Here is a 24,525-nt window from a genome sequence, read left to right as displayed (position 1 = left end):
GGGCTGAAGGCTGTGCTCAACCACTGAGCCACCCAGGCTGCCCCCCAGAAGTAGTTCCTAAGAAAAGGATATGAAGGCATGCAGCTTATTCGGGAGCTTTAGGGCATAGGAAAGGCAACAGTAAAAGGGATCTCATCAAGCCTGTGACCCCGTGCACAACTAGTGCTGAACTCCTTGCTGAGACGTGTCAGAGCCAGAGTGGGACACACACCTCGCAGGTTTTTCACCTGACCAGAGGGATACAGGCTATTTCTACAAATCCCATTGGCCACTGGGTGAGGGCTCCTCCCTGTGGGGGTTAATTCCCCCAAGTGCTTCTAGCTTGACAGGAGGCTGGCAGCTTGCAGGGAGAGCCCCCAGGCAAAGGAATACAGCTGGGAGTGGGCTGCATGCACTGAAGTGCCACGGGGCCCACAGCAACTACTGAACCAGAAGGAGGTGGCTCCTGTCTTCTCAGAGTTCATGCCTCAGGGCATCCTCCTCGGCCAGCAGCTGCATGGACTCCTGATCCCTTCCACCTGGTGATTCCAAGTCCTCTCCACTTTCCAAAGGGAAGGGAAAGGGACTGTCAAGTTCTCACAGAAAGCACATCCAGAGGTGAAGGGATGCTGGCTAAAGCAGCTCCCGACAGTCAGAACTGAGTACTTGTCCCCTTCCTTCCCTTCAATGCAGAAGCATGAAAATGTCAGCTCCAAAGCAGAATCCTAAACCATACATGGCTTTTATACACTGAGATAAATAGAGCTAGACACGGGGGTGTCCCTGAGCACAGGCTCTCGGCACCTTGCTATGAAAGGGAGAGCTGTCACACCTCAAAGTTGCCCTGAATAGAGCCACTATTATACCCTCTGCCTGGGAACCTTTGTGCTTCTTTGAAAATGTTCGGCCTGACTTTCTCTCATTGTGTCTCCCTCTGGGCCTGCAACATCAGAGAGATGCCTCAGTGGATCGGTGGAGCCTAATGAAAGACATCCTGGAGAACAAAGGGAACTAGTCAAATCCCATTGCAGCCCGCCAGCCCAGCCAGGAGTACTCTGTTCACCTTGCTGTGTTTTCGAAAATGCCCTGATGCCAGGTGTGGTGGGCACTGCCACCTTTAACTGGCTCCCCTCCTAGAGCTTTCAGAATATGTGATTTCTCACGTTCAGTTTCCCATCCAGAGAAAGGGGGTGAAGAGAAATAGAGAAGCAGGGTTTACTTTCTCCACAGGACTTCACATCCTGGGTAGCCTGGAGCTTTCCTGGGAAGGAGTGGAAGAGATGGTGGGTACCTCTCTTCAGCCTTGGCCGCCTCCAGAGTGATAAAAATATGTTGTCTTTCCAAACGTGCATGCATTTGTCACAAGCACCATTAATGGTGCCAAATTTCATCGACTCAAAGACTCACATTTTTTTTTTCACATTTTAACATCTCTGAAATCAGGATGTGCCTTCCATTCGGTAGCATGCCATATCATCTAATTGGCAGAGATTTTTCTTTCTAAGTGGTACATAAAACGATGGTGATCTTAAAATGGATGGTATCTTAAATTTGACGAAGTATACTGAGGGTGTTTTTTTTTTTTTTTTTTTTTTTTAGTTGAGGAACAGAGCTCTAACTTGGAAAGCCACCAAAGGCATTTTGAGGAAAGAGACAGTAGATCTGGACCCCTGCCCTCTCAGTGCCCAGCTCCAGGCGGGGCAGAGTAGGTGCTCAACAGGTATTGAATGTTTGCAGAAGTGGAAGGGAACAGTGTCTAGAGTGAAGAGGGAGCCTGACGAAGCTGGCCCTCAACAGGCCTATCTTATCTCTCCCATCTCTTCTCCCTGCCTTCCTGGAATTCCTGCCCTCCGCCCCCAAATTCTCCCCCTTCCCCACTTTCTCACCACAGTGCCCCCCAGAAAACTCCTACATATCCTTGAAGGACCAGTCCCAAGGTTGCCACCTTTGGGAGGCCCCCCCAACTTGTTATGCTCATCCCAACTTCCTGTTACCTTTAGCCCAGCTTCCCCATGATTATCTCTTTGCCTGTGTCACCCACCAGACCATGAGATCCTGAGAACAGGGGTGTATTTTTGCCTGTGCAGACTTGTGTGGTACCCAGCACATAGGAGAATGCTAAGTACTCACACCCAGTCTCTTCAGTGCTGCACATTCCTTTCTCAGTGCTTCCCCTAAAGAGTGTGCCACACCTCGTCTGTGTGCTTTTGCTGCTAACCAATCTCTGTGCATTGCTTTGACCTCTCTAACTAATAACAATAATGATTACTGTGGAAAGTTACTGTATATCAGACACTGGGCTAATCATTTTATGTGCAGTTTCTCACATGATCTTTATAAGAACCTGGTTATTATTGGTTATTATTTCCCCCATTTTATGGATTAAGAAACTAAGGATCAGAGTGGCCAAGTATCTTGTGCCAACTCATAAAACTAGTGAGTGGTTGAGCCAGAGTTTGGACTCAAGCAGTTGAACCCTAAGGCTCACATGACAGTAAACTGTATTAATTCTAGCTGCCCCAAAAGGACTTACAATGTGTCCACATTTCTCTACCCAGAACTCTCAACAAATATTTAAGACTATGTAACTGAGGGAATAAATAGCAAATACCTTTTATGTCTACAAATTCTGAGTCTGTTTCAGGTTCTTTTCCTTCATCCTTTCCATCTCCTGGAGCCAAAACTAGGATGAGAAATAAAGAGAGATCTGTGCCTCCGCTCATCAGCCCTGAGCAATAAGACAGGAGTGGTTTGGACTCGGATTGTACCAGCATCTTCATCTCTCTCAGCGGGGCTCTCCTTCAGGGCTTCCACAATTGCTGCATTGTAAATGTGCTCTGGATCCTAGGGACAAAATGACATTCCTTCTGAAAGCTGCATGACAGGACTTCTCCCAGGCTGGAGATTGCAAGATTGCATACCTCCCATCCAGGTGTGAAGAGTTACCTTGAATTGCAACCCTCGGAGGTTGTGAATCAGTTTCGCATAGCGCCCTCTCTCCTCCATTAACTCCTTGTGGGTTCCCTTTTCACAAATCTCTCCATCTTCTAACAAAATGACTTCATCACACGACTCCAGGAACTGCAAAGATATTTAAAATGATCTACAGTGTACTTCTACCCGGTGAGAGAAGAGCACCATGCCAAACTCCCATCCAGTAGCATCCCAAGCTCCTCTAGTACAGAGGTGGCACTGAGGGCCAGATCATTCTTTGCTGTTGGGGTAGGGACGAGATGCTGTCCTATGCATTGTAAGATATTTAGCAGCTCCCCTTTCCTCTACCCCCAGATGCCAGTGGCACCCCTCTATCCCAGTTGTGATAAGCAAAAATGTCTCCAGTTATTGACAAATACCCTCTAAAAGGCAAAATGGTCCCCAGTTGAGAAGCACTGATCTAGTGCCCACTGGTGTCATAAGTACAAAGAGAGCCTCTTGTTGTCACTGTGAAGCACTGTTCCCTAAATGAGCTGTTCTGCTAAAAAAAAATCTGATCGGGGGCAGGAAGGATTTGGAATATGAAATTGACAAGTTACTGCAAGACAAGATTTGGTGGAGAGGGGAAATATGACCTCAGCAATGGCCTTCCTTTGTGATAACATTATAAGGCCACCTCGTGATCCTCATCTAGCCCAGGAGAAGCAGAACATGAAGCCACACCAGGCCCTACTCCTCCCCCAAATCCCCCCACCCCCTGGGCCTGAGGATTTTACACCAGCTTTATCTGTATGATAAAAATTTAGCTACATTTAATATGGTATCCCACATTTTGCCAAAGCACTTCTGTTTTTCTAATTTGAGTTCCCTTCATTTACATATCACTCCTGAGATCAAAGAGTTCTGCTAAGAGGGGTTTCCTCTCTTTTGAAATGAGATAGAGTTCTTTCCATAGGATCAACCCATCTAAGAGCAGAAAGTCCCTCCCACGGGGGCACGATGCTGTAAGATTTAAGATGGTTCAGCCTAATGAAGCCTTTACAATACAGGCCAAAGGTCTTCCCCTGTACTCTGGGTCCACCAAGGTCAAATCAACTTTTGATGCTCTTGATTCAAAGCTTGAGAGAAGTGGCTACATTTGGTCACTATACTCCCAATGGGGTGTTAGGAGAATGCGGGTGGTGCCCAAAAGGCTAGATGATAGCAGTTCTGACAGCATGGGCAGCTCCAGCCTTTCTGCCTCCCTTGGACTAATGACTCAGCTCCTTGTCCACTTTCCCAGACAGCTAAGCAGAAACAGTCTGGCTTTTAACATCCAACTGAGACACTTTCTATGAGGGCCCTTTTCCTGAAAATAGTCTCTCATCTTTATACAGCATATCCTAGCTTTTCAAAGCCTGTTCTTGTTTTTTCTCTTATCTCTCAAGCCAGTGAAGGAAGTGGCAGCTTTGTTATCAGCCCATTCTCCACACAGGGAAACTGAGGCACCAGTGTGGGGCCTGCGACAGCCTTACAGCCTTTCCTTCCTCTGTGGGGGCCCACGTTCCAGCTCCAGAAACTCCTGGTGAAGGCCCTCTGGCTAATGAGCCCCCCAACTCATGCCAGTGAGATCTGGTGTGATTTGAGCAGCCAATGTTTTGCAAACTCACAAAATCTGACCCTGGGTTGTGGTTTTCAGTGATGACCACAGGCCTCATTTCATTTGTTTCCTCAAATAAGAGAAGAGCAATCACCCAGCCCAAGTACTGGGAAGCATCCGGATTGGCTGTGGGCCCAAGAATAAAAGCAACAGAGTAAGGTTCTAGAAAAGCCCAGGGGCTCCAGTTCAGGGGCTCTGAGCCCCCTCCTCCCAAGCAATGGACAACTGGACTTGAAACTCCAGTGCCATCTGGTGGCTGCTTGCATTTTTCAACACTCAAAAAGTGAGACAATGACCTTGGTGGAAGGTAGACTCTTTGAGGAGACTTAGACCTGGGGAAAAGAGTTCTTGCCTCAGGTCATGCTGCTAGTCGTCAAGGTTCAAAGACTGGACCAGGGCTGAGGTAATGACTCCCCCCAGGGAGGACTCCTGCAAGGACAGCTATGACCCACACTTGTCAGGGTCCAGAAGTCCCCCTCCTGATCCCCAGGACCCCTCAGAAGGACAACCCTCCCTGCTGTAGGTGGTCTCCAGGGTTTAGACTTTCACAGTGCAGAGCTGCAGTTATAACATTTAGTGCCCTGACTGGGTGAAAGCCCATTCCCACTGACCTCATGAGAGTCCAGAAGAAACCCAATCTTCTCCATTCTGATGCCTGACCAGCAGAGCAACTTGTCTGCACCAGCCCCACTGGATGCTTCCTGGAGGTGATTGAGCCCACTCAGAAGGAACCCAAAATTCAGATGATTTAAGCTTATTCTGAGAACTCCAGTCCTCAGCAAAGAGAGAAAGAGGCTGGGGCAGAGCTATAGCAATGGGAAGGAATGGTTTTTCTGGGTCTTTACGAAACTTCCTCCTCTTCAAGCTGGCTCTTCTGGCCACTGAGAGAAGATCCTAGAAATGCTGGTTAGAGCATCCTGTAGCCATGGCGACCTCATTTGCCTCCCCTTCCTCTAGGTTGACTTACCCTTGGAAAGACCATGAGGTCTGCCTCTTACCCCCAGACCAGACCCCTGTTGAACATTTTCCCCATAGGTAGCAGGAGAAGAAAGAAGACAGGACTTCTGTTCCAACAGTCCTTTCAGTGTAAGTCAGTCCCATGGGATCTCTCCTCCAGCAGGAAATGCACACATGTATATACACATACATACACATGGACATGCATGTGCACACATACCCCACGCCTCTAGGGGCTCACTGTGGAAACAGGAGATGGAAGCAGGGGAAAATCTGGTTTGTCTCAGGGTAGAGGGGAGTCTCAGATTCCTACTAGGCATTCAGAACACCTGATGAGGTTGATACTGTGAGAACTTTCCCCACCCTACCCAATTCTCAAGCACATTCAGGGCAAGCTTAGTAACTCCTTAAGAAGATTCATGTTCCAAAATCTGAATGAGTGGCTCTGAAAAGGGAAAAGAGTCTTGCCTTCAGCCCAAAAGTCCTAGTCTCTGGGCTTTTTCCCCTGGCCAGTGATGCCAGGAGCATCAGGGCCCCTTATCCCCCTCCTGGCATTCCTGTCCTCAGGCCAATCTGAGGAAGGATAGGGCCTGAGTTATTTCCACCTGCTTCCCATCCCACCACCATTTCCCAACCATCATCAGTGGTCCAGAGCTGGAGGAGGTGCCCCATGGCCACCCATAGATATAAGACATTTGCTTCTGGAGAGTCTATGCTCTTGTGGAAGAAAGGCCTTGGCCCCACTAAAACCAAATTTAGGACCAATAGAGGCTATGCTCAGAGAGGAACAGGACTATGTGCAAGCTGGGATGGCTGAGGAGAATCATGAGTATAGCCTACACAACTTGCTCCCTCCCTAACCCTGTCAGGTGAGGCCAGCCTCAGATATGAGAGACAGGTTTAGGCAGAAGAGGAGACTCTCTGAGCATTAGGTACCACACTCATCCTATGACTTTGTGGATCCTGCCAGTTTCAGTCACCTGCAGCTGATGGGTCACCAGGACGATGGTCTTCCCCCTGAGTGTCTTCTTAATGCATTCTTCAAAAACATGCTTTCCCACGTGGGCATCCACTGCTGACAGGGGGTCATCCAGAAGGTAGATTTCATGGTTTGAGTAGACAGCACGGGCCAGACTGATCCTCTGCCTCTGCCCCCCGGAGAGGTTGAGGCCCCGCTCCCCAATCTGTAGACAGGAGATATATTACTGCTCATATCTGGGCCCCACCCTCACCCTGCAGTCATTAGGGAACAAGAGCTTCTTGAAATTTCTCAAAACTTTTCTGCACACTGATAATTACTACATCCTAGTTCCTCCACCCCTTATAGTGACTCCCTGACTGCACCAGATGCCCTGGGAAATGGAAGACTCACTTCTGCAGGAAGTCTGATGGGCAGTGGCAACTAGGGAAAATCTCTTTCCAATGTTGAATGAGGGGGACCTGTCTCACAACAGCCCCATTCCAGTGCATATCCCATAGAGAGGGGTATTTCTTGACTACTAATACCAAAAGAAATTGTTGAGCAGAAAGCTCTGGGAGAGTGGACAGGTGAACATTAAGGAGAAGTGCCTGAGAGCAAATGGACAAGGGGGCTCTCAATTTACTTGCTTGTGGACCAACTCCTCACCCCCACTAGGACCTCTGAGTTCTACAAAGACAGAAGGCACGTCTACCTTGTTCATTACTATAATCCTAAGGCCTGGCACCACATCTGACCCAGTGCAGGTGCTCAGTATTTGTAGAAAGAAAAGCTAGATAGCCTACTTTAGGTTATTCTGTCTAACTGAACCCGAAGTGAACCCCTATTATGTTCAGCCAGGCATTAGGCTGAGCACAGGGGAAAGACACATGAAGCTGGACTAAAAAAAAGTCCCCGATCTACTGGGAGCTCATACCAGCAGAAAGTGGGGACATGATCAGTTATACAGATTATGATACAAAGCAGAATTTAACTATTGCCAACTGAGAAGCATAAGCCAAGTATTCTGGGGCAAATTACTGTAGGTTATAGGATTCAAGAAAGTCTCCCTGAAGGGGGTGGATTTGTGGTTGGAACTTGAAAGGCAATAACAATAGCAGAAACAGAGGTCTGGAGGTAGAAGACAAGTATACACTTAGGTAGGCAGGTAGGGATGAGTAGAAGCAAACCCTGGGGAGGTGGGCCACAGATATGGCAAGAGAGATCCTGAAGGCCAGGCCAGGATGGCTGTGGTGGCCATTTCTTTGACATAGGCACATTGAAGGCCCTAGCAGAAAAAGGCAATGTGTTCTGAACTGGTCTTTCTTCAAGACACCTTAGCTCTCTGGTCTCCTCTGGGGCTTTTGGGCAAAGTAAAAAACTAAGCAGAGGGCACATTGGGAAAAGGAAATAGGAATATGGCACAGTGACCCCCATCCCTGAGTGACCTGAGTTGGCAGGCTTAACCCAGGACCCAGGCAGCCTTTTGGACAAGCAGCTGGGAGCAATGTTTGGAGAGCAGAGCAAATGAATCAAGAAGGGGCCCTTGAGCCTCCAGCCACAATGCAGCACCCCAGACCTCTGTCTTTGGAGGACAAGGCCAGTGCATAAGATAAGGAATCAGCTTTCACCAGAAACATTCTCTAAGTTAACAGACAGATTGGGAATGGCTCCAGGAGTGACCACACTGAACCCAATACAAGTAGAATTGATTCTACATCCATTGTAATATTCCCCCCAGAATAAACCCAGATGGAGAATTTAGGATGATAGAACCTGGCTTTTCTTATGCTTCCTGGGACCCTTTTGTCTTCTAGGGCATCCAAATGTGGATGGAACCAGGGCCTGCCAGCCTCAGCTCTTCTGACCTGGGCAGCCAGGCTGCCATGCTGCTGCAGTGGGATTGAACTCGTAGCTCTGCTCACCTCAGTCAGGTCTCCATATGGAAGGCTGTTCAGATCCCCCTGGAGGGCACAGACTTGAATAGTGTGCTGATACCTATGGACACAAATGACAGAAGTCAGCATGGTGACCCCATTGCTGCTCTAAGCTACCTGGAAAGGCATTGCTGGTGTCACTGGGTAAGGCAAGGAGGTGGCCAGTTGCTTTATCTTTGGTGTCCAAAGGCAGTTTCCCCTTGATTCCCCACACATCTGATGCAGAGTTGACTCAGGGATGACTCATCCCTTCACAGCCTTCCTGCTTTTAGGGGAAGATATCAATGTACGTGAAACCTCTAAGGGAAAATAGGGGCACTAACTGCTAGCACTGCTCTTGGGAGTCAGAGAAGGGAGTGACCAGTGTAGGCTGAGGTCACTGTGGGAGGCTTCACAGAGGATTCGAAACCATGAATAGAAGAGATGTATGTGGGTGGAGGGTAACAGCAGGGTGCTGGGATGATAGTAAAGGATGACCCTGACATCTGCTCCAGGATGCTCCTCTATCTACCAGTCACTCCTACTGGGTTGGAGAGAGCAGGGCTTTCTCCCTGTGAGATACCTGAGGACACTTAGCACAGAGAATACTGCCTGAGGAACAGAGGCCAAGCAGGAATAGGATCTCAGGTCCTTGGACCTCCTGGCCTCTTGGTTTTGTCCCTCAGCATTGCCTACTGTCTAGCACTGGGCCAGTCTTGGGGAATCTAATGGGCAAGACCCTAACCAATTCTCAGCAGCCATACTTCTGGGACTAGCACCTCATCCTGCAAAGCACAGAAAAGCTGGGGGTCCCATGACCTATTAGGCATGACCCCAGTACCACCCCCTGGGGACTTCTGACAGCAAGGGATCCAGGAGAGTCAATAAGCTAGTAAGTAGGGACTCAGACATGTCCAGGCCTTAAGCTACAGAAGGATTTCACACCCTTTTTCCTGGGTTTTATCTATGCCTCATTCCCACTCAGAAGGCTCCCACTGTGGGTAGACTGTTTCCCAGGGCACCACAGTACACCACATCTCTGCTTCAAAAACTGGTTCCTGCTCTGAATTTCTTGGTGTCCCTGGTGTCGGATCAAGCTCATGCCCTATACAAGGAGCACCCAGTTCCCACCACTGAGCCCCAGGTTTCTATCCCACTTGGCAGGCTGTATGCCTCCACAAGGGTTAATTAGTTGACTAATTAATTGGTTGATTAGTTGATTGATACCAGCATCATTGGGATCCTCTCTTCTCAGTGCATGACAGTGGGTAAGCCTCACAACTCAGACTTTGCAGGACACACTTTCCCAATAAAGGGCACCAATAAGAGGGCAAGTAGGCAGATTATGGGTAGCTGCCCTTCAGGGGGCATGCTGGCCCCTGGCATCACTCAATGTCCTGAAGCGGAAGTTGGGTATAGCTCTGAGCATCACTCCCATACACCAACTTTAGGAGTGGTATACACAGTGGTTAAGACCAGGGGCTTTGACAAGATTGCAATATTTACATTAGAGAGAATAGACTTTAAAGCAAATATATTACATAGTGATAAAGGGATCAATCCAACTAGAGGATAGAACCGTTGTAAATATCCATGCACCCAGCATTGGAACATCTAAATACATAAAGCAAATATTAATGAATATAAAGAGAGAAATTGATGGTATTACAACAGTAGAAGACTTTAACACCCCCCACATACATCAATGGTTAGATCATCTAGGCAGAAAATAAGTAAGAAAACATTGTCTTTGAATGATGCATTTGACTGGCTGGACCTAAGAGATATATAAAGAACATTCCTTCCAAAAACAACAAAATACATTCCGGTGTACATGAAACATTCTCCATAATACATCACATACAAGGCCACAAAACCATCCTCAATAAATTTAAGAAGATTGAAATCATAGTATACATCTTTTATGATCATAACAGTAATAAAACTAGAAAGCAACTACAAGAAAAAAAAAACAGGAAAAACACAAATACACAGAGTCTAAACAACATGATACTTAAGAACCAATGGATCAGTGAGGCAATCTAAGAAGAAATTTTAAAAATTCCTGAAGAAAAAATGAAAACACAATGGTTCAAAATTTGGGGGACACAGCAAAAGCAGTTCTAACAGGGAAACATATAGTGATACAGGCTTACCTAAGAAACAAGAAAAAGCTGAAATAGGCAATCTAACCTTACACCTGAAGGAACTAGGAAAAGAAGAACAAAACCCAAGATGAGTAGAAGGAAAAAAATAATAAAGATCAGAGCAGAAATAAATGACATAGATATGAAAACAAACCAGAAAAAAAGATCAACAAAACCAAGAGTTGTTTCTTTGAAAATATAAATAAAATTGATAAACACTTAGCCAAATTCATCAAGAAAAAGAAAGGGCCCCCCAAAAATAAAATCAGAAATGAAAGAGAAGTAACAACTGACACCACAGAAATACAAAAGATTATAAGATGATCCTATGATAAATTTTATAATAAATTGGACAACCTAGAAGAAATGGATAAATTTCTAAAAATATACAACATTCCAAAACTGAATGAAGGAGAAATAGAAAATTTTGACAGCCCAATTACTAGTAACTAAATTAAATCAATGATAATAATAATAACCTACTGAAAAATAAAAGCCCAGGACCAAACAGATTCACGGGTGAATTCTACAAACACTTAAGGAAGGGTTAATACCTATTTGCCTCAAACTATTCCAAAAAAATAGAAGAGGAAGGAAAGCTTCCAAATACATTCTATGACGCCAGCAATACCCCGATACCAAAACCAAAGATACCACAAAAGAAAAAAAAACTACAAGTCAATATCCCCGATGAATATAGATGCAAAAATCTTCAAAATATTAGCACACCCCATTTAACAATCAGAAGATGCAAGGATGGTTCAATATTTGCAAATCAATCAACATGGTACACAATATCAACAAAATGAAAGATAAAAATCATATGATCATCTCAATAGATGCAGAAAAAGCATTTGACAAAAATTTAACATTCGTTCAAATAAAAACTCCCAACCAAGTAGGTTTAGAGGGAGTATACCTCAACATAATAAAGGCCATATGGTAAAAATGCACACCTAATATCTAATGGTAAAAAACTGAGAGGTTTTCCTCTAACATCAGGAATGAGACAAGGATATTCAGTTTTGCCACTTTTATTTGATATAATATTGGAAGTTCTAGCCACAGCAATCAGATAAGAAAAAGAAATGAGAGGAAAATTCATATTTGTAAAGAAGAAGTTTAACTGTCATTATTTGTAGATGATATGATACTCTACACAGAAAATCCTAAAGACTCCACCAAAAAACTACCAGAAGTTACAAATGAGTTCTGTGAAGTTGCAGGATACAAAATTGATACCCAGAAATTGGTAGCATTTCTATACACTCATAATGAAGTAACAGAAAGGAAAATTAAGAAAATAATTCTATTTACAATGGCACAAAAAAATTATAAAATACCTAAGAATAAACTTAACCAAGGAGATGAAAGTTTTGTACTCTGAATACTATAAAACGCTGATGAAAGACACTGAAGATGACAACAAGTAAATGGAAAGATATATAGTGCTCATGAATTGGAAGAATTAACAATATCCACAGTATCCAAAGCAATCTACAGATTCAATGCAATCCCTATCAAAATACCAACAGCATATTTCACAGAACTAGGACAAATAAAACTAAAATTTGTATGGAACCACAAAAGACCCCAAGTAACCAAAGTAATCTTGAAAATGAAAATAAAGCTGGAGGTATCACAATTCCAGATTTTAAGATATACTGCAAGGTTGTAGTAATCAAAACAGTATGGTAATGGCACAAAAACAGACACATAGATCAAAGGAACAAAATAGAGAGCCCAGAAATAAACCCATACTTAAATGGTCAATTAATCTATAACAAAGGAGGCAAGAATATACAATGGGAAAAGACAATCTCTTCAATAAATGGTGCTGAGAAAACTGGACATGCAAAAGAATGAAACTGGGCCAATTTATAACACCATGTACAAAAATAAAATCTAAATGGATTAGACCTAAATGTGAGACCTAAGACCTAAGACCACAAGAATCCTAGAAGAAGACACTGGCAGTAATTTCTCTGATTGGCTGTAGCAATATATTTTTAGATATATCTCCTAAGGCAAGGGAAACAAAAGCAAAAATAAATTATTTGGACTATATCAAAATAAAGATCCTTTGGAGTTACCTGGGTGGTTCACTCAGTCAAACATCCAACTCTTGATCCCAGCTCTGGTCTTGATTTCAGGGTCATGAATTTGGACCCCCCATTGTCTACTATCAATCCATCCATCCATCCATCCATCCATCCATCAATCAATCACTTTTGCACAGCAAAGGAAACTATCAACAAAACAAAAAGACCCTGCATCAGACTCCCCACAATGAGCCTGCTTCTCCCTCTGCCTATGTCTCTGCCTCTCTCTGAATGTCTCTCATGAAAAAAATAATTAAAGCCTTAAAAACAAACAAAAAGACAAGCTACTGAATGGGAGGAGATATTTGCAAATGATACATCCAATAAGGGGTTAATATCCAAAATATATAAAGAACTTATACAATTCAACACCAAAAAAAAATCTGATTAAAAAATAGGCAGAGGACTTAAATAGACATTTTTCTAAAAAAGACATACAGATGGCCAACAGACACATGAAAAGATGCTTAATATCATTAACCATCAGGCAAACCAAAACCACAATGAGATATCACCTTACACTTGTCAGAATGTCTAAATCAAAAAGGCAAGGAATAACAAGCTTTGGAGAGGGTGTGAAGCAAAGGAACTCATATGCTGTTGGTAGGAATGTAAATTGGTGCAGACACTCTGGAAAATAGTATAGAGTTTCCTCAAAAATTAGAAACAGAAATACGGGGGGATCCCTGGGTGGCTCAGAGGTTTAGTGCCTGCCTTCAGCCCAGGGCGTGATCCTGGGGACCCGGGATGGAGTCCCACATCAGGGTCCCTGCATGGAGCCTGCTTCTCCCTCTGCCTCTCCCTCTGCCTGTCTCTCTCTCTCTCTCTCTCTCTCTCTGTGTGTGTGTGTGTGTGTGTGTGTCCTGAATAAATAAATGAAATCTTAAAAAAAAAAAAAAAAAAACAGAAATACCATGTGATCCAGTCTTTCCAATACTGGGTATTTACCCATAGAAAACAAAGACATTAATTGGAAAAGATACATGCACATCTAAGTTTATTGCATCATTATTTACAATAGCCAAGATATGGCTAAGTGTCCATTGATACATGAGTGGATAAGGAAGATGTGATGTATGTGTGCGTATATGTGTGTATGATAGAATACTTCATAGCCTTTAAAAAGGATGAGATTAGCAGCACCTGGGTGGCTCAGTGGTTGAGCATCTGCCTTTGGCTCGGGTCATGATCCTGGGGTCCTGGGATCAATTCCTGAATCAGGCTCTCCACAGGAAGCCTGCTTCTCCCTCTGCCTATGTCTCTGCCTCTGTATGTGTGTGTGTCTCTCATGAATAAATAAAATCTTTTTTTTTTTAAAGGATGAGATCATGTCTTTTGCAACAACATGGATGGACCTTTAGTGTATTATACTAAATGAAATAAGTCAGACTGAGAAAGACAAACACCATATGGTTTCTCATATATGCAATTTTAAAAAAACAAACGAATAAACAAACAAAAAGCAGAGTCAGAATCATAAATACAGAGAACAAATTGATGGTTGCAGGTGAAGAAAGGGAATGAGCAAAATGGGTGAAGTAGGGTGGTGGGAAATTCAGGCTTCCAGTTATAGAATGAGTAAGTCATGAGGACGGAAGGTATAACACAGGGTATCTAGTCAATGATATTGGAATAGAGTTGTACCGTAACTCATGGTAGCTACACTTGGGATGAGCATACCGTAAGGTAGAGAAGTTGAATCACTGTTGTACATCTGAAACTAATGTAACATAGTTGTCAACTATACTCAAATAAAAAAAAAAAACTTTTTTAAAAGACAAGGGATTTGGGGATGAGAACAATCTCTATTCGAATCCAGCTGGGTAACCTTGGACAAGAGACTGTACCTCCCTGATCCTCACTCTCCACTCTATGAATTGGGCTAATAACTCTCACTGGATTGTGAGAAGGAAACAAGAACACATATGTAAACCCATTAGCACAATTCCTAGTACATTGCAAATTCTTCATCGGTGGTGGTTATTATTAATATTATTACCTCTGTCAATCTTTTTTTTTTTTTTGTCAATCTTTAACTATGAGATTCAGGTTGCTCAGCACATCCTCATCCCTTTGCCACTTCACACCCTCCATCTTAAGCTTCCTCCCACTCTCCTGCTTCCTATGGCCTGAGAGCCCCATGTTCACCCTAGAGATGACACATACAAAGGATGCTTTGATCCACCCTACCAAGCCCAATTCAAGCATCACCCTCTCTTCCCTAACATGATTCCTGCTGCCTCTGAATAGTCCAGCACAACATCCTGCCACTTGGCACCATGGACTTGAAGACGGCAGGGGCAAAGATACATTGAGCCACCCTTCTTTCCTCTATCATCCTGTATGATCCTGCAAATTGAAAGTATTTGGTAAATATTTGCCCTGACATTCTTCTGCCTGATAAAGATAGGAATCCCTCCTCCTAGCCATTTACTGCGGAAAGAAAAGCCATTCCAGATGGGGTGGGGGGAGGCTAAGAAACAGCAGAGCAGTTCAGCTGGTGCCAAGGACTCCTGCACTGATCAGACCTTCCTGCCACTCTTGAGCCTCCTAGCAACAGGATGCCATGGCCAGGGAAGAGAAGGAGAAGTAAGAGCTCTCACTGGGAACACACATGCTGGCCAATGTCAGCCAGCAGGTTTGGTAGGTTCAGACAGTAAGATATGAAAGTCCAGACTATCACTGGAGAGCTGAAAGCCAGATTTAAACAAACAAAAACAGCAATGTCCACAATAGCCAAACTGTGGAAGGAGCCTCGGTGTCCATCGACAGATGAATGGATAAAGAAGATGTGCTCTATATATACAATGGAATATTTATTCCTCAGCCATTAGAAACGACAGATACCTACCATTTGCCTTGACGTGGATAGAACTGGAGGGTATTATACTGAGTGAATTAAGTCAATCAGAGAAGGACAAACATATGGTTTCACTCATATGGGGAACATAAAAAATAGTGAAAGGGATTAAAGAGGAAAGGAGAGACAATGAGTGGGAAATATCAGAAAGGGAGACAGAACATGAGAGACTCCTAACTCTGGGAAACGAACAAGGGGTAGTGGAAGGGGAGGTGGGCAGGTTAGGGGTGAGCAGGTGATGGGCACTGAGGGGGGCACTTGACAGGATGAGCACTGGGTGTTATGCTGCATGTAGGCAAATCGAACTCCAATTAAAAAAAATATACAAAAAAAAAATCCCACTGGTTCTTACTTCAACATCATGGAGCTTGGGGAGGCTTTAAGGTGACCCAGATGTCAGGAAGCTCAAGTGAGAACCAATGATGTTGGTCTGGCATTCAAGACTCAACCCCTGCCACTTACTAGGTTTGACCTTGAGCAGGTCAACTTTCCTTCTGAGTTTCAGCCTCTTCATCCATAAAATGGGGATAGGATGACAAAATCTCCCTAAATAGGTGTTTATAGAACTCTGGGTATGTACACGGCAGCACACCAAATCCAGCAAAGAACCATAGAAAGCTACTACTTTCCAGAGTTTAAAATAATCAACCAAAGTGATCCAAAAACTATGACTTGAGCCTTGTTTATCTTCCGTTAGATCATTTTGAGTACATTAACAGCAACATATCCTTATATATCTGATGTCAATTAGTAATTTGGGGACTGACTAATTTGCATACCTGCTGCTCATGATTTTGAGCAGTTTTGGTTACTTGGCCTAAAGCAAAATTGCCAGATATATCTTTCTCCAGTCAGATAACATATGTACTGTTACAGAGAACCTCAGAACATATGCTACTCTGCACTGGGAATGAAGTGCCAGTTCCATCCATTTCTTAGAGTGTGATCTCAGGTCTGCAGAAGGTGCCTCTCCTGAAGTCTTGGGTCAGGAAAAACCAATACTCATTTGGATCTGATGAATGTGTAATCAGAATTCATTAGAGGAGCCTACTTAGCAAGAGTTATAAATGGCAGCAGCATCTATAGCAGAGGGTATCAAATACTAAAGTGCCTCATGCTTTCGAAGTTAATAATACCTTTGATGATCATATTTTTCTCCAAATAATATGTTTTCTCTCACATTTCCATGAAAGATCCATGCTTGCTGGGAAACATAGGCCACAGTCCCGTTGACGGCCACAATCCCTTGCTGTAACCGCATCTAGAGCAAAATAACCAGAATACCTTCAGAAGCTAAACCTCACAGAATTCTCTTCAGGGTCTCACTGCACCTGCCACCCACTTATTGCATGAATGCTAATCATGATGGTGCAAGACGGTCAAAAGATGTCTTGACCACATACTGCAAAGCCCAACTATATAGGCTGATGGTCTCAAAGTCAAAAATCTTCAAGCATCCAGGCAGCAATGTCACAGAAGAGGCAGTGGTAAGCTCTGCTGCAGGCTGGAGAGGCCACATGTCACCTCCAGAACAGGATGCCCTCTGAGAGAACCTATCACAAAGGCTCCCTTTTCCTCCAGGTGTACAGCTGGGTCCCACCCTCCTCAGCCAGGTCCCAGAGGCAAGACATAGCCTCCATGGCTGTGGATGGTGGTCTTCACATGCCCTGTCTCAAGGAAGTAGCCTCAATTCAAGTGCACATTTGGCACAGGGCCTGGTGCAAGGATGCCGGCCTGGTGCAGCCAGAATTTCCCAGTCTTGGGCAGCCCCAGTGGCTCAGTGGTTTAGTGCCACACTCAGCCCAGGGCGTGATCCTGGAGACCTGGGATCAAGTCCCACATCGGGCTCCCTGCATGGAGCCTGCTTCTCCCTCTGCCTGTGTCTCTACCTCTCTCTCTCTCTCTCTCCCTCTCTCTCTCTCTCTCATGAATAAACAAATAAAATCTTTAAAAAAAAAAAAAGAATTTCTCAGTCTTCAAGAGAACTGGAAAATCCAGTTTCATGTGGCAGATTGGGCAATCCAATTAAAAAATGACATGGGCTCTGGTGTGTGACCCTGACTACATAAGTTCACTTAGGATAATCCTACATGGTGGGCATCTAACAGGTAACAGTGGATACTAGTGATGATACCATGTTCAAAGGTGTTAGGAGACAGGATATGCAAGAGACAGCATGGTGCTCAAGCCTGGGTCACATAGCTAGAAGTAGCAAAGGACAAGAATCCTGGGCTCCTCCCTCTCCCTGCCACAAGGTCTACAGAGAAGTTGAGGGCACGTTACTGCTTTAGTTGATGCATGCATTCAGCTACTCCATCAAAGAAGATTTGACTGAGCCACTGCTCTGGGCAGATACTGGAGATATGGAGATAATGAGGGGAAAAACACATCCAAAGTCATGGTGAGTCATAGGTTCTTTGGTCCTTCCCTGACAAGCTGCCTTGCTGGCCTCTCTAATCAGGACAACCCAAGTCATGGGGACTACCATGCATTTAATGACTTGTCTCTTCCTTTGACAAAGATGGCACTCTAGGCAAGGAAACAGTCACTGTTTAACACATGTCCTTAGAAGGTAAACTCAAGAGTATAAAAAGCTCGGCCTCACCAAGGAGCTACTGCACACGTTAACCTTCTGGAAATCACTGTTAACTGTGTGCACAGCGTCGAGTGCAGCCAAGCCCAGCCACTGGGTCCACTGTTCTCGGAGGGCCCTGACACAGCAGGCAGGGGACCATTTGACTGTCATATAAGTGCTCCATCTTCACAGCTTACCTGTCCTAGGAGAGCTGCAATGAGGGAACTCTTTCCACTTCCAACGTTCCCGCATATTCCTAAGACCTTCCCCTACCAGAGAAACAGAAAACAGATATAGTCATGCCACCAGATTTTAGAGGGTCTTGGGCCAAAGGTGTTGCTCCCAAACTCTGCCAGCCAGGCCAGGTGGTGACCAAGGGGTCACTGCTGGCTTTAAGAGGTGGCAGCTATATCCTCACACCCCAAACCCGATACACAGCCTGAGAGGATGCAGGAACTTAAGTCTTAATTAAGTGCTTTCCTTGGCACAGCACAGCAGAGTGCCTGGAGGATTTCTAGAAATCATGCACAAGCACTGATGTGAAACAGCCTTGTGTTGGTCTGGGACAACACATGGGGCCTGGACATGAGAATTGTCCCTTGCGCACACTCCAGGAAAGCAAATCTAATAGAAGTTAAAGGCTGCACAACCCAGGGGGACAAGGGCAGCCTTTGAAGTACAGAGAGCTGAGTGTTTTTTTAAAGTCAGTTTTAAAGTATCCTCCCACCATACTGAAGTGTAATCTGAAATTACTGAGCACATTGGGTTCATGGATTACTCTACAGCTACAGATCTATTAATTCAACCACAAATCTTGTAATTGACTGCTATGAGCCAGATGCCACCCTGGACACTAGCAGTAGCACAATACAGTAATGAACATGACAGACAACAATTTGGCTCTGCCTTCATGGAGCTTATGTTTAATTGGGGGGACCAACAATCAACAAGGTAAGTAAGTAAAATACGGAGTATGACAGGTACATGCCATGGTAACACATAAAGCAGGGAGGAGATAAGGATGAGGGTGGAGGGAACTTTGTAAGTGGTAGAGAAGGCCCTCAGGTACAGATACAGATCCAGCAGTTGGAAGATGGCCAGTGCACATGGATGGGTCACTGACAACAGGTAACATTTGAGGACGCCTGAAGGGGATGTAGATATCTGGGAGGAAACCACTGCGAGCAGAGCAAGAGCCCATATGGAGACTTTTAAGTGGACATGTGCCCACTCTTGTGTTCAAGCAAATACTGTAATGCTGCAGTTGGAATATCTAAGAGCATTCTCATTAAGACCTGCTCTCTATAACCCTTTAGAGCAAAGATGCCCATCACAGAGCTAAATATGGCTCCTTTCCCACCTGAAATATACCAGAAGGACCCATCACCTGTCTGCCATCCTCAACACATGAAGATTGCTTCTTGTCATCATGAATTTCTTTGACAAGTCTTTATGGAACACCAGGCATCATGCGAGGCACTGGGGATGAAGTAGTAATCAAGGCAGATGTGATCCCTGCCTTATGCAGCTCACATTGTCATTGAAGCTACAAGTAAGTGAACTAAGTGAAGCAGATCCATTTTAATTCCCCTAAAAGGACTTCAAGTAACTAGGGCATGACAGATTTGGGGGCAAAGAGACCACAGGTATGGATCCAGTTTTTAGGCATTTGGTTCTCTTTTGAGTTCTATCCACTACCTGAGACCAGGTCTGAACCTTCTAGATTTATCCTTGTCTTCCGAAGAAAACCCATGAGTTTCCAATTATTCATTTGTTCATTCAGAAAAGTGTTGGGAGTCTACTCTGTGCCAGGCACTTGCTTTGGTGCACTGTCACAACTATAAATGAAACAGATACATGCCCTGATATCAAAAAGGCTATAGTCCAATGGAATTCTGGAACTAAATTTGGGATAATATGGATGCTCTGAATTTAGGACATTTAAGGGCAACACTTAAGCTGGACTTGGTTGTGAGACGAAAAAGGGCAACAATAGCTAACATCAGTTGAGACTTACAGTGGGCTTAGCATTTTTTGTATGATACCTCCTTCAGTTCTCACACCCACCTTGTGAAGTGCTACTATTATTAAAATATCCATTGAGCAGGTGAAGGAGGAGAGGCTCTAAGAGGTTAAGCAATATACTAAAAGTCACACAGCTGGCAAGTGGGTAGGACTGGAACCCAGGTACACCAGGTTCCAGAGACACACCCTTAATCCACTCAATGCTGTGTTGCCCCCACTATGTCTTCAACTTGTTTCAGAAAACACTGACAATGTCCTTGGTGCACAAACCCAAGAGTTATCAACATAATGAGAAGAAGGAAAGCAATAAAGGGGATAAAAGGCAGCTTCTTTAAAACACAATAGTAGTTCACTGAGGCCTCTCTGGAGCAACTCAAAGACATGGTTAGACCAATCCAGGTGCTGCACATCATAGGCAGGGGAAGGGAATGAGAAAGCAAAGTGGGCTGCACCCGGCAGGACTTAACTGAGAACCTAGCTCAATTGCACTCATCCAACCAAACACAATTTCCCATGAATATGTGGCAGACAACTCTGCTAACGATAAGAAGCACCACTCTACACCAGCTATTGAGCTTAGCATCACATAATAAACAGGAACCTCTCCTTCTGTAGTGCTCGCATGGGGAAAGGGTGAGTCAACAAGATGGGAGATTAAAATACTAGGCACAAGATTAATGCTGAGCCCTCTGCAGCAAAATCAACAACACTGCCATCCCTGGAGCACTGCTTCTGAGTTCTCAGTGCAAGAGAACCACATGCAGGAGAAGGCCAAACATCCCATAAATGCAGAGCTTTGTCTAAAAACTCTATTCCCCAATCCTGAGGGGAACAGTCAACAGACTGGCTGGCTTCCTTTGCTGCGTTGTTTGTTGATCTCATTTGCTTTTAACAAGTATGTTGCTTACAAGCACAGATTCTGGGGCCATTTGCCCTGGGTGTGAAGCCCTCTTCTGCCACCTGATAGCAGTGTTATCTTGGATAAATTATGCAACCTCCCAGTGTGTCAGGTTTCTCAATCATAAAGTGAGGGTAGCTGTAGTACCTACCTCTTAAAGTTCTTAGGGTGGTTAAATGAATTAATTTTGTACCTGGTAAATAGTAAGTGCTCATGATTGTTGGTTATTATCTATCATACTACTTCAATGTGAAATTAAGAACAAATCAAAGATTTTTTATAAAAGATATTCAATTTGAGCCTAGCAACCTGAAATGGATTGTCCATTCAACATTGCAACTGACTACTTTGGAGTTAGAAGATCAGTACTAATACAACCACCAGGGACACCTGGGTGGCTCAGCAGTTGAGCATCTGCCTTTGGCTCAGGGCATAATCCTGGGATCTGGGATGGAGTCCTACATCGGGCTCCCAGCAGGGAGCCTGCTTCTCCTTCTGCCTGGGTCTCTGCCTCACTCTCTGTCTCTTATGAATAAATTTAAAAATCTTTAAAAAAATTAATACAATCACCCTCTTCTCTCAGCTTGAAGAGAATTTTTCAATATCCATGTACATAGTTTTAAAGTTGGGGAAAAAAAAACAACCTAGTTAGAGACATCCCTCCACCACCTCCAGCTCAAACTGAATTATGTTAGGCCTTGAGAAGGCCATAGCTGTGTGAATCAAGGAGGAAAGATGGAAGCCACCACACCTGTAGAACACATACCCACCTTTCTTACCACAAAGCTTATATTGTGCAGAACCAATTTGGGGCTACCACTTTGCTCCTCTGGGCCAGCAACTCCCTGGTCTGATGAACTCAAACTGTATGCCTCTAGCCTCTGTTTCTTGAGAAAATGCTTTTTCTGGTTCTCCACTTTCTTTAGGTCACTTTTTCTGCTGGTTTCTTGATCCCAAGTCAAGGTGGCATTTGCTAAAAGTAAGACAGTATCTGGGTCTTCTGGTTGGATGATGTAAGATGGGGCGCTTTTATCTATGAGAATTTTCTAAGATTAAAGAGACAAAATTAACTGGGCACACATTATCCATTTGCAAGAACCATCCCAATATATATCTTCTAATGACCCAAAACCATAATCTTGGCAATTGTACTCAGGACATTCAGAGAAGATATTCTGAAGATATTCCCCTAGGAGAAGCTGCAGCAGAAATAGTCTACTAGCTCATGCGATCTAGGACAGATGCCTCTTTAACCACAAGGTCTATGTGGGTCACCCACATTGGAGAATACTAATTGCAGCTACATTTAGTCCTCATGCCCAAGGTAATCAGCTTTTGCCAGTCTTTGGGTGGGGGCTTCATTGTCTGGCACTAATGCTTATGAAACAAAGGTCACATGCTCAGCCTCTACTGTGTCTTTTTCCTAGGCCCCCACTCAGTTCAGTTCAATAAAGCATTTGCCAAGCGCCTACCCTGTGCCAGATTCTGGGGTAAACAGCAGAAATGAAATTATGAATAAGGCATGATTCCTGTCCTTAAAGAGATTACAGTCTGGGGGAAGATGGGAATATATACAGACATTTCAGGGAAATGTGACAAGAACAAAACACTGTGACTTCCAGAGAAGGAAACTTAGCTCCCCATCCCAAGGGCCATGTACTGGTGCCTGAGCTGAGTCTGTACAGGTGCTGTACAGGCAAAGATGAGGGAAGGAAAGGGAGATGGGAGCCTTCTAACAGAGGGCATGGCATTAGCAAAGCAAGGAAACATGCAACACCGTGGTTTATCGGGGTGGAGTATGAAACAAGTAATTCAGGGTTACTACAGAACTCAAGGTAGGAAGGGTATAGGCAATCAGGTGGAGATATAACTGAGGACCTACTGATGGAAAGTTCAGTTTCAGTCCTGGAGGGAACAAGAAGTCAAGGATCTCAAGCAGGTGAATATCAGTGATCACACCAAAATTTTAACAGCTTTGTCGGGGGCTGAGTATGATGTGGATTTGAGGAGATCAATAATGGAAAAGGAAGATTGGTTCATGAGTCACTGTGATAATTCAGATGAGAGATGATAAGGCCTTGAGTGAAGGTGATGGCAGTAGGGACAGAGCAAAAGTTGAGAAGTCAAGAAATAGCATTATTCCTCTAGCCTAAGATATTTGATATAATATATACAATTAATGCAATGGTGTTCGTGTTTGTGTTTTGTTCAAAAAGTGATAAGTCAACACCACAACCAACCAACCCAATCTTACAAATAGTGCCCTCTTAAAATTGAGGAAATACAGTGAGCAGAAGGTGACTCAATGGGGCCCTTGATTGGTTAACTGTAGATAGTAAGGGAGAAGACAGATATAGGTATCTTGGATGCCTAAGATGACTTCTAGATTGCTGGCCTGAGTGAATAAAATCATTCAATTAATTCGCTCATGCCTGAACATGCTGTTCTCTCGTTTGAAACACCCTCCTCCTTTTCCTTTCCTTGCCTGAACTTCAGAACCACTTTATGCACCCTTTTCACATGTCACATATCCTTACTGCATAAGCAATTCCTGGGATACCTGGTCCTACACTAAACTGGAGGCTCTTGAAAGTAAAGACTCTCTTCTCCTCTTCTTTGCATTTCCCATAATGGTTTATATATAGGAAGCACACAGTACATCTCTGATGAATGGCTGAATGAATGAATAAAGCAACTGAGTCCATAAATGTGATGCACCATCACCCTCTTCATCACTCCCATCACCACACCCATTATAAGACAAACCAAGTAGGTAAAGGGGCAGAGGATGGCTCAGGTCAAACTCAACCCCACTCCTGGAACATTTTAAGATTTATAGCTTGGGAAAAGAGGGTCAAGAATATCATCTCCATGTATGGAGATTTTATTTCATTTTTACTAAAAGGGCAAACCACCTTATAAAGCCTTGCTTGTACCTTCCTTGATGCACATTTGTTGATCCAACTCTGAATGCAGGGCCTTCTCCCAATGTTCTTCAAACAAGTGACCCTGCCCTCCCAAGGGTTGACACAGCTTCCACAGATCAGAGAATTTTCCCACCCCAAAATGAGATCTCTCTCTTCCCTACTCACCCGGTGTTAGTTATACCTGCATTCTCCTCAGAGAGACATTGGCTTCAGCCATTGCTTTGACTGAGAAAGGCAAGATTGCAATTGAAAACTTCATTACATTAAACATGGCAATCACACTAAATGCCTGAAGAACAAAAGAGAGGTATAGGGTTTAGGATGAGATGTTGCCTTGGCTCTGAACCATTATATCCATGGGAATTATATTTGCTGCGATGAGAAATTGTGGCACAGTTGGAACTCTTACAGGAACATTTTTTTTTTCCATTTCATGGCTCACAAATCATGGGCTGGCAAATTAGGGATGGCAAGATCTTAATCTATTTTGCTTTGGATTTTCATCAAAATGGTGGGAGATTTATCACCTTGTCTCTGTCAGTACAGAGAGGATAATTTCCAAGGAAGACCTCTAATTGAATATGTTTGAAAGTCTCCAATCCACATCC

General features: G+C 44.1%; 1 protein-coding gene across 8 annotated transcripts in view; it reads right to left on the bottom strand.

Moving 5' to 3' along the window:
* Window positions 1–24,525, bottom strand: part of LOC112660253 (ATP-binding cassette sub-family C member 12) — a 162,288-nt gene that overhangs the window by 26,705 nt on the left and 111,058 nt on the right. For 6 of the 8 annotated variants that reach the window (XM_025447760.3, XM_025447759.3, XM_025447762.3 and 3 more), the window contains 9 exons: window positions 24,099–24,206; window positions 21,761–22,036; window positions 18,265–18,336; window positions 16,629–16,753; window positions 8,393–8,465; window positions 6,490–6,693; window positions 2,926–3,060; window positions 2,748–2,823; window positions 2,591–2,662 (listed from right to left, as the gene is read on the bottom strand). In XM_025447760.3, the coding sequence (XP_025303545.1) occupies window positions 2,591–2,662; window positions 2,748–2,823; window positions 2,926–3,060; window positions 6,490–6,693; window positions 8,393–8,465; window positions 16,629–16,753; window positions 18,265–18,336; window positions 21,761–22,036; window positions 24,099–24,206 (1,141 nt within the window). The remainder of the gene's footprint in view (window positions 1–2,590; window positions 2,663–2,747; window positions 2,824–2,925; window positions 3,061–6,489; window positions 6,694–8,392; window positions 8,466–16,628; window positions 16,754–18,264; window positions 18,337–21,760; window positions 22,037–24,098; window positions 24,207–24,525) is intronic. The other 2 variants (XM_025447761.3, XM_049098184.1) reach the window with 2 other exon arrangements.

The sequence above is a fragment of the Canis lupus genome, chromosome 2, assembly GCF_003254725.2.
Source record: "Canis lupus dingo isolate Sandy chromosome 2, ASM325472v2, whole genome shotgun sequence".
NCBI lineage: Eukaryota > Metazoa > Chordata > Mammalia > Carnivora > Canidae > Canis > Canis lupus.
The sequence above is the reverse complement of the archived record's forward strand: the minus strand, read 5'-3'. Positions and strand labels throughout refer to the sequence as shown.